This window comes from Musa acuminata, chromosome BXJ3-6 (assembly GCF_036884655.1).
Source record: "Musa acuminata AAA Group cultivar baxijiao chromosome BXJ3-6, Cavendish_Baxijiao_AAA, whole genome shotgun sequence".
In the NCBI taxonomy this organism is placed as follows: domain Eukaryota; kingdom Viridiplantae; phylum Streptophyta; class Magnoliopsida; order Zingiberales; family Musaceae; genus Musa; species Musa acuminata.
In genome coordinates, this window is record NC_088354.1 from 3,571,379 (window position 1) to 3,581,271 (window position 9,893).

The 9,893-nt window shown below is 37.5% G+C and overlaps 2 protein-coding genes across 4 annotated transcripts; one reads left to right on the forward strand and one right to left on the reverse strand.

The window, feature by feature from the left end:
• Nucleotides 1–653: 653 nt before the first annotated feature.
• On the forward strand, nt 654–2,634 carry LOC135640712 (protein SAR DEFICIENT 1-like). Its single transcript, XM_065155416.1, has 7 exons — nt 654–745; nt 980–1,094; nt 1,233–1,285; nt 1,404–1,903; nt 1,976–2,136; nt 2,218–2,415; nt 2,498–2,634. Exons 1-7 carry the CDS (start codon nt 654–656, stop codon nt 2,609–2,611), a joined length of 1,233 nt encoding a protein of 410 aa, XP_065011488.1. The 3' UTR covers nt 2,612–2,634.
• Nucleotides 2,635–4,302: 1,668 nt separating this feature from the next.
• LOC103986850 (phytanoyl-CoA dioxygenase 1) lies at nt 4,303–9,524 on the reverse strand. 3 transcript variants are annotated; one of them, XM_009404968.3, is made up of 9 exons: nt 9,350–9,524; nt 9,131–9,252; nt 8,961–9,018; nt 7,380–7,448; nt 7,097–7,215; nt 5,598–5,745; nt 5,370–5,514; nt 5,200–5,286; nt 4,303–4,556 (listed from the first exon to the last, which is right to left on the reverse strand). In XM_009404968.3, the coding sequence occupies exons 1-9, from the start codon at nt 9,402–9,404 to the stop codon at nt 4,508–4,510; spliced, it is 852 nt and encodes a 283-aa protein (XP_009403243.2). In that variant the 5' UTR covers nt 9,405–9,524; the 3' UTR covers nt 4,303–4,507. The 3 variants fall into 3 exon arrangements, with proteins under 3 accessions (XP_009403243.2, XP_009403242.2, XP_065013358.1); XM_009404967.3 differs by having other exon boundaries at nt 8,961–9,021; XM_065157286.1 differs by lacking the exon at nt 8,961–9,018 and having other exon boundaries at nt 7,380–7,443.
• Between the last annotated feature and the right edge of the window lie 369 nt (nt 9,525–9,893).

Consider the following 9,893-nt stretch of genomic DNA (forward strand, 5'->3'; position numbering starts at 1 on the left):
TCCTTATTATTGGAAATTTCAAAAAAAATTAATTTTACTATTTACAATGATATGATAAACACAAGGATTTTATATATATATATATATATATATATATATATATGTATATATATATATATACATATATATATATATATATATATATGTATGTATATATATGTATGTATATATATGTATGTATATATATAGTTGCAAAGATTAATATGTAGGAGGAGGTGAGCTTACGGGAGGGTGATCGGATAGCAGCTGTGTGTGTGTGTGTGTGTGTGAGAGAGAGAGAGAGAGAGAGAGAGAGAGGGAGAGAGACTTGGTTGAATGTTTTGTATTGTATTAGGTGGTATCAAAGAGAAGAATAATAATACTAAGCCATCAATGAGCAACACAACGCACGGTCTCTCTCCTTTGAACAAGCCATACTTCCACCTTCCCACCGTGTTCTTGGCAGCTTCTCAGTCCCCCACCATGTCGGCATTCGTTTATAAGACCACGTCCACCTTCTGCATTGATTCCGCAGTCCTTTTGACAGCTGCTCCTGCAAGCCTTTCGATCTCTCATCTCCATTCCTTCTCTTCAGCCTATTGAAACCTCTCTCTCTCTCTCTCTCTCTCTTATTCCCTTTCTTCTTAATTCCTTCCTCGCTGAGAGTGCTGAACATGGCGGGCAGACGGCTCCGGGGCGACTCCGACGAGAGCCCACCGGAGCAGTCGGAAGAAAAGAGGATGAGGCGTCTGCCTTCCTTCTCAACGTTTGTGATTCTTTCTTTCTCATCTACTGGAAGTAGTTCTTCAGATCTTTGTTGATGCTGGAGAAGTTGCTTCTCTCATTACAAGATCTCATGCTTGTTAGTCTCTTCATAAGGCACAGTTGGTGGCTTGGAAGAAGCTGCTTCATATCTTTCTGTTCTAGTTGTAGGTTACTTGAACATCTTGTAAAAGGTGATGTTCTTGATGCGAGTCTTCATCTAACGCTCAACCTCTCTCTCTCTCTCTTTCTGTGTGTGTCCCTCTCCCTTTGACAGAGTGATAGAAGAAGCTGCGGTAGCAAACAAGTTGCAGACTGTGCGCTGCGCATTGGAGCCACTGCTTCGCAGAGTGGTATCACAAAGCATTACTATGACATGCAAATATCTCATTCCATTTCCTTCTTCTATATTTGCTGGCCAAGCATGTAGAAGAGACTTTAATGAGCCAAACAAATAGATGATCTGATGACATCTTCATGTGTTCTTCTAGGTCCGAGAAGAAGTGGAGAGAATACTCATCCACAGCACACGTTTATCTCAGAGGTAACACAAGAAGAATGATTTGTTTAGCAAACGCCTTGTTGATTACAGACTCTTGGATCATCCATAGCATTTGACATGAACAAAACGGTAATCTGGAACTGTGTTTACTCTTCTGCAGCTGTTTCCCAAAGCATAATGAAGCTGCAGAGCCATCAAGCCTGAAACTCATCTTCGTGAACCAGCCATCACGGCCCATCTTCACTGGAGGCAGAATTGAAGACACCGAAAACAATCCACTGCAGATCCTCGTTGTCGATACGAAGACGAGCGTGGGAGTTCCTCCGTCCTCCTTACTCCCATCACCTCTCAGAGTAGAACTCGTAGCACTGGATGGAGACTTTGCTTCCGGGGATGAGGAGGACTGGACCTGCCATGAGTTCCAAAGCAAGATAGTGAGAGAGAGAGCCGGGAAGAGGCCACTGCTCGTTGGAGATGTTAATGTCACGCTAACAGATGGAGTCGTGCTCATACCCGAGCTATGCTTCACTGATAATTCTAGCTGGACGAAGAGTGGCAAGTTCAAGATCGGTGCAAGAACTGTGCCCGGGAGCTACACCGGACCAAGGATTAGAGAAGCCATGACGGAGCCTTTCAAGGTGAAGGATCACAGAGGAGAATGTGAGTTCACTGTCTTCATCAACTTCGGATGAGCTGCTGCAAGGCACGAACTGATGAACTGTGTACCTGCAGCATACAAGAAGCATCATCCACCAGCTCTGGGCGACGAGGTATGGCGGCTGGAGAAGATCAGCAAGGACGGCGTGTTCCACAGGAAGCTTGCCGCCAACAACATCAACACGGTGCAGGACTTCTTGAAGCTGTGGCACGTCGACCCGGATCGCCTTCGCCAGGTAGAGAGACCTCGACCTCGTTGTTGCATGTAATAACATAGAACACCTGAACGACAAATCCTCGTGCGGCTCGTGCATCAGATGCTGGGAAAGGGGATGTCGGACCGGACGTGGGAGGCGACCATCGGGCACGCGAAGGAGTGCGTCGTGGGCGACAAGCTCTACCTGCGCCGCAGCCCCAAGTGCGACCTCCTCCTGAACCCAGTCTGCGAGGTGGTGGCCGTCGTTGCAGGCACCGCCGCGTTCGCCCCGCAGCAGTTCAACAGAGCTGCTGACAGAGTGAGCACCGCGACCACCTGCTCTGCTTGATGGCGAGCTCCTCATCTCCCTCCACACCACTAACTTCCCCGTCGTCCCGCAGGCTTACATACACCAATTAGCGCGAGAAGCGTACGCAAACTGGGATCATTTGGAAGAGTACGAAGGATCATCTCATGCAACCAGTATGCCTCAGCAACAAAGTTTGGTAATATGAGTACCTTGGAATTAAGATTTGGTGTAGGCACAAAAATTATAATCATATTATTGTTATGTGAATTAAAATTATATAATAATAAATTAAATTTAGAATACATATCTCTTGTTGTTATTTAGAATATCTTTCTTCTGATTTGCGAATAAAACTATCCGTAAAATAAAAACTATGAGATGAGAACAGATTCATGATCTATTTATATATAGTTCCTAAGAGATTCTATGTAATAACAAAGAATTTAAGATAATTAATTAGGAGAGTCTAAGGTAATTCCTAATCAAAATTTTTTATCATAAATGGGTTACCTTTTTATTAAACAATAATTCTAATAAGAGTTCAGTCAGTACTATAATATATCCTATCTAAATGTTATATAATATAACATTCTTCCACTTTGTCATATAATCTAACATAATCAGCTCAGGATCCCTCCAACAAATCTAGATTACATCTAATATATCTAGTGTAAATTATATATACTTAAATTATTTATAATAATTTAATCAAAACAATATAAAGATAATATAAGCACGAAAATACCATTTTAATGATAAAAATAATATAATATTTATATTTTAAGTTTTTCAAGAACTATTGATATTATCTCTATTTTACTTTTAGACGAAATATTTGTAAATCTAGCGTTCACATAAGATTTTATAATTAATAAGGACTGATACTATTTTTATGGAGATGTGTTATTAAATTTGGATATATAATCCTAAATTATAATGATATTCAAAATAATAACATCCTACCTCATCATATAATTATTCGAAATATAAATTCTTTTGAGATTATCTAAGTCTCTTAATTATATATATAATTATAAATATTATTTTTATTATCATTTAAGACTAATTTTATAATATATTTTTTATAAATTTATTATTTTAAACCATTTTGGTAACTATCATTAACACTTTGCAATACAACCATACCACTGTAAGACTCCTCATAGTGCCTAATGTCGTGATGCCACCATCACCCTCAGTCATCGCTAGAACTAATGCACATTAGCGCTACGATTTTAAAATCATCTTTGATTCCAATTGTAAACATAAAAAGTATAATTATATTATTATTTTATAGAAAAAATTTAATATCAAAATTTGAAATCAAATAAAATAAATTAAATTTAGGATGCACACATCTCAATGTCATTCAAAATATATTTGTTCTTATTTGTAAATATACCATCGCATCCAAATAAAATGATCTACAAGGAAAATCAAATTCATCTTTTGTCTTATCCTTTATAAGACTATTATAAATGATAAAATAAAAACTAAAAGAAAATAAGAATACATCTATAATCTCTCTTGAGAACCTAAAGATTTAAAATAAATAATTAAAAATATATTTTCAGATCATTCGTAATAAATTTTTTTATTATAATTAAACTTTATTTTTATTGATTGATAATCTTAATCAGATTAGAACTATTATATACCTTATACAATTATCAAAATCACATAATCTATGATGCTAGGAATCCGTATATCAACTTGGGGGATTGGTCCTTCTCAGCCTTGAAGTAGATTATGATACACAATATAAAGTGCGGCAATATGTATCGGGCATGAATTGGCCCAATGGGAGAGTATGGCTGCATTCTTTGATTCTTGACTCTAAGAATAAAGGAAAAGAATCTTGAGTGAACACATATAAAAGAAAGAAACACTAAGCAATTACCCAATAAATCCTCATGTCCATATCTTGTTTGCATTCCAATAAAAAGAAAGTTCATTTTACAGAAGAAAGTTTCAGGCAGATAACCACATTATTTCGACAACCACGAAAGCATATATAGCAGCACTATGATTTCTGTGTTCAGTATACAACTGCCACTGGAGTAGAAAAGTGTGAAACATTCTATGTGCTGTGCTTTACCCCTTAACTTCGACAGGCGTAGAGAGGCTCAGGTTCGACTTTTCTTTGAATCCTGGTAGAACATGGTGACAAAATGATTAAAAGACATGCTGCTACCTCAAATTGAACAACCAAAAGGAAGATGAAGTTGATCTGAAATCTAAACTTCCTTAGAAAAACAAGTTAAATAATGCTCGTTTACAGGTGCTGAGCTGGATAATCTTTCTACTCCAAATGTTAGATCAAATAACATTGGAGATTTTACACCCAGAACTTTCTGTAATTAAAATTTTGATCAATGTGCCATGATACGTGTGCATTATATGCATAGCTATGTCAATCTCAAAGTGCAGTCCATGCATAAAACCAGTCTTCAAGTAGCAGTTACTCACACAAAGCATACCTTTACTTTAGTACCTTTCAGTTATAGAAAATTTGTTGTATACAGGATGCAACTGCAAGTTGATATGTGTAGCTGTTTAATTTTCAGTGCTTACAATTTAAAACAAAGTAGAAAGGGGCAAAGCAACAAAAAACAGACATAAAATGATTCATATGAACTTGCCAACAACAAACAGAAAAGATCTACTTGATTTGATTGAGAATCAGATTGATTTTCAAAGTCTCAGATGTTTTGGATAAGAAACAAACTAAGATACTAAATAGAACTATCGGCCACAGAGATCTACATAAACCGAGGGATATCATATACTAACCAATTGTCCTTGGCCCAAACATGTCCATCTGTGTCCACCACATGCAAGCTCAAGGCATGCCTTGAATTGGGAGACTTGTTCTCATAACTGCAATAAATTGTAAAAACATCATCAAAACAAAATATTTACAATCGCTGCCAAGAAATAATGATGATGGCCAAGAAAACTACCTTTGGTGTATAAGATCACCATGTATAACTACTAGAGAGCCTTCTTTTACTTCCACCGGTACAAATTCCTTGTCATCATAGGATGGTGAAGGATGATCGAAGTGGACCCCATTCTCGTCTCTAATAAACCTCCGCCTTAGACCATCTAAATACATGACATTGCATAATTCAGAAGTACTATGATGGCGAGAACATAGAAGAAAACAAAGGAAGTGAGGAAAGAGATACTCTTATGTGAGCCAGGGATAGCCCAGAGACAACCATTAGTGATAGTTGCATCCTCTAGCGCCAGCCACAGTCCTGTGCATGATGGAGGCTCTGTATAGAGGAATGAATTATCCTGGTGTGGTACTACTTCTCCGCCAATGCCTGGTTGCTAGATTGCCAATTGTACACAGATCCCAATCAATGATAAGTTGGTAGTATATAACATGTACAAATTAATTAACAAACAAAAAAGCAAGTAACCACATGGATAGAAAATTTCTAACATAATAAGACCTAATATTCAGAAAATTTAGTTGTATTTAGCAATTAATTGCTTCAAAATATGACAATATTTGCACTGTAGCAATATTAGCTGCTTGACAACTTCATATAAAAATGGCATTCCTATGCAAGTTGTTCAGCTGAAAGCTGCCAGGGTTTAGTTTCCAATTTTTAGAGGTCTTGACAGATTTATGAGACAAAACTGGTTATGGACGTGGATAGAGTTCTCTGAACAACAGAAATTATGTTTCAGATGGTTCATCCTTCTGTTGAACAATGAATATTTGTCCAAAGTTCCTTGCAATTTTGTGAGCAATGATAACTGTCTTTATTGCATTTTCCAATTGCTCAAACAGTTAATTTTCCATGAGCTACCACGTACATGTAGCAAACCCCCACTTACATAACCCTAATCCCACGTACATGAGCTACCACGTACATGTAGCAAACCCCCACGTACATGTAGCAACCACGTACATGTAGCAAACCCCCACGTACATGTAGCTACCACATACATGTAGCAAACCCCCACGTACATGAATTACACAATATTTGTCCCTAATTACTGGTCATATTTCGCCTATGGAGTCCCTTGCCTCCTTGAAGCAATCTTACACAGTTAATATTATTCTTCATGTATTAAATAGCAAGTTTTAGGTACTCTTTATAATATTTTGTCAAAATTTTCATTTGTTTACAGCATGATTCTTGTATGAAGAAGGTATAAGAGCTAAATGACTACAATAAGCATGCTATCCATGCTTGAAAGATAATGGGCAATATGCATTTTCGATCTTTCAAAAGGTCACAGATAATTTTCCTCCTTACACCACAAATGGTGAAAATCATCGTCCCCAGACAAAACTTCTTGGTTAACTTGGAAAAGATCCTGCATGCCCTCAGATTTTTCTCTCTTATGAATTGATTCACGATGTCCAAATTAACCTGTCAGTCCTCATCTTTACACCAACCTTTCTGGTCTGTACTCAGCCTGCTCTCTTAATCATGGGTATTGAGGCATTATATTGATTCAACATCATTCCCAGCCAAAAATGACTAAACAAGATGAACAAGCATAAATTACAATAACAAAAATAGTGAACTATGGAACCTCAACTGATATATCAGTGAAACTTTTATTATGGCTGAAATTACATGAATGTCAAACACAAGAAATAAGATCCTTACCTCCTGCCAAACTTGAATCAAAAGCACAAATAGAACTACTAACAAAGTACCTTAAAGATGTACATGGATTGTATAACTACAGGTCTCTTGTAATCCAATGAGTAAAGCATGCCTGAGATTTTATCTGAGGATGTAAACTTTTTGAAGATAGGATCTATTTCATGTAGAGCTGCAGAGGAAAGAGGAGAATTATAAATAAATTCTCTTGGAAAGATAAAAAACCTAAAATATCCTTGTAAAACCTATAAAGATATCTACAACCAACTATAAACAAACACATTTTATCCTATACTACATGAAATGACAATTATGCATCACAGCTAGAGGACAAACCATGGCCAACTTTATTTATAGAGAGCTCCTTTGGTTGTTTCAAATGCCCATCTTCTCCAAATGCCTTCTCTACAATGACCATCAGAAAAGCTTTTCAGGATACATAGCGAGTAAGAAAATGAGCTGAAAACAGTGCGATTAAAACATACAAATGAAGAAAATGGAAAATAGAAATGAACGCAGCAACCTACACAACTGTATAAACACAGAAGTGGAGAACTATGTCAGGAGGAAAAATAACAGGATACACAAGTCATCAAATATCTTTTTTTTGTACACCATATATCCTACCACACCATGACAGAGAGAGAAGTAGGTGGGTTGGGTGCATAAGCACCTCACACCCACTTGTGATTTCATGTTCTCTGAAAATAATGACAGCACCACTCTACTATAGCTCACCTACTCTGCACACAGAAATTCCTAGTATACTAACGACATGAACAAATATCTCTGTCTTATTCGATAAGCAATAACAGTTGTTTCCCAATAATTCCTGCATATACTTTTTACAACCAGAGTATTTTCCAGGTAAAGCACAATCAAGATCTTCAATAATGTTTACGACACTTTATCTGATCATGCAAGCTTGCAGCAAAATTTTTTTGCATCAAACACTCTGGCATATGCTTCTAGAAGGATATGTCTAATCATATGCTTTGAACCCACCAATGTCTCTCAGTTGTAGATTTACAATAACAGCTTAGCAATGGAAAATATTTATAGCCAGAAATAATTAGTCAACACTACTCATTTAGTCCTTGTGAATAACTGATTCAAAGATTGCAACATACAAGCATGGGGGTACTGCCATACTAAAGCATTGCTCCTGAAGATGCATCTTGTTGCCTACAGAACCCATTACGAATTTAAATCAGTATTTGTCAGGATTCCCCAACAGAATCTCTATGCAATATAATCCATTTCCCGCTTGCTTTCCAATCTGTGAATTTTCTGCTTTTCAAAAGAGAGCATCTCAGATCATTATAATTGACTTCAAATTTTCTAAAATTTAGCGCACATCAGATTACACAAAATGCTGCCCATTTGACATCCTGCTATCAGTTCCACAATGGAAGACAGAAAACTCCACTTTAACTGTAGCGCTTGAAGTCTTTGAATATCAAGCCAATATCGGTTTTCAGATGGTTGAGTGGCATTAGCATAGCATCCTTAGCAATCCGCACACTGCAACAGTTCCACAACCGCTCCCTTAACTGTTACTTGCCAATATCGATTGCCATTGTCCGACCCTACTTGTCGCCCCCTCGATGTCATCCTCTTAAGAGACTCTTTAGAGGAACAAAGAAGATGTGGAAGAAGGGAAAGAGGATGTTATTTACGCCCATTTATAAAGGAATAGTTTAGAAAGATTAATAATTTTTAAAGTAAGATGGTAAACAGTAAAAAAGGATTGCAAATAATAAAGGGATTGTAAATAGTAATCTCCATAAATTTTTGTGTCCACACTATTGCCACGGAGTTCTTCCTTGCCTAACATGCTAATGAAACAAATTTTCCGACAAAGAAACTATTTTTGCCATGACAAAACAAAAAGCGCATAGTTCAACGAGCACAGACCCTCAAAGAAGAAGGAGATCTTTTCGGCGCTCTCGAAGAAGTAATCGTCCGTGTGCTGCTGCTAAATTAACGAAAACAAAAAAATTGATCACATACAAAAATCCTTTTTTTTCCCTTCCGTTTTCCCTATCAGAGCCACAACTACTAGGAACTTCGTGCGGTTCTAATACCTGGTTCTTCGTGGAGAAGATGGACGCAATGGAGCCGTCGAACCCGTCCAACAACTCCGCCATCCGATCCCTCATCTCTCTGACCTCTTCGGGGCTAGAGAACGATTCGAGAACCAAGTACCCTGCGATGAATAACAGTAATTAAAATTTTTCCAAAAGATTACCACGTGCCACTGGATCTGGATTTCGATTGAGGAAGGATCGGTTGGGGATTGATACCGTTGGTGTTGAAGAAGTCGACCTGCTCGGGTGTGAGATTACCGGCGATTCCCATGGCGCTCGCTCGCCCTCGTCCGCCCGCTTCCTCCGCCCAAGGATCGTCTAGCTTTTCGTCTTCGTCGGCGCCGCCGGCGTCGCCTCGGAATACGAGGCCTCCCTTATCAAGGCAAGAGAGGTCAACACCAAGTTACTCGTGTCGCGTTTAAAAATCACTTAATTAAAAAAACACAACAAAAAAATAAAAAAAAGGTGATTTTACAAATCCATCCTTTTGGTAAAATAGAATTAGTATTTTTTAAATAAAACTAGATTTTTGCAAATGAAAGGACTAAACTTGATCTAATTGAAGATATAATGATCTAATTGAGTCATTAAAATTCATAAAGAACTAAACTTGATCCATAAAAACAGTGATTACTAGAATTCACATCATTAACTATTATTAAATATATTACATGTATTTAGAAGAATAATTTTGAAGGGATATTAATGTAAATTAGTGTGTCCGCCGTCTCCTTGGACACGAATGCTTAATCTGTTTGAC

Excerpts from the sequence above, each read along its gene's own strand:
- LOC103986850 (XM_009404967.3), bottom strand. The coding sequence starts at position 9,404 with ATGGGAATCGCCGGTAATCTCACACCCGAGCAGGTCGACTTCTTCAAC. Across the intron at positions 9,022-9,130 it reads TCTTCTCCACGAAGAACCAG|CAGCAGCACACGGACGATTA; the intron begins GTATTAGAACCG and ends TCGTTAATTTAG. Across the intron at positions 5,746-7,096 it reads AATCCATGTACATCTTTAAG|CAACCAGGCATTGGCGGAGA; the intron begins GTACTTTGTTAG and ends TTGGCAATCTAG.
- LOC135640712 (XM_065155416.1), top strand. The coding sequence starts at position 654 with ATGGCGGGCAGACGGCTCCGGGGCGACTCCGACGAGAGCCCACCGGAG. Across the intron at positions 1,095-1,232 it reads AGCCACTGCTTCGCAGAGTG|GTCCGAGAAGAAGTGGAGAG; the intron begins GTATCACAAAGC and ends GTGTTCTTCTAG. Across the intron at positions 1,286-1,403 it reads AGCACACGTTTATCTCAGAG|CTGTTTCCCAAAGCATAATG; the intron begins GTAACACAAGAA and ends ACTCTTCTGCAG.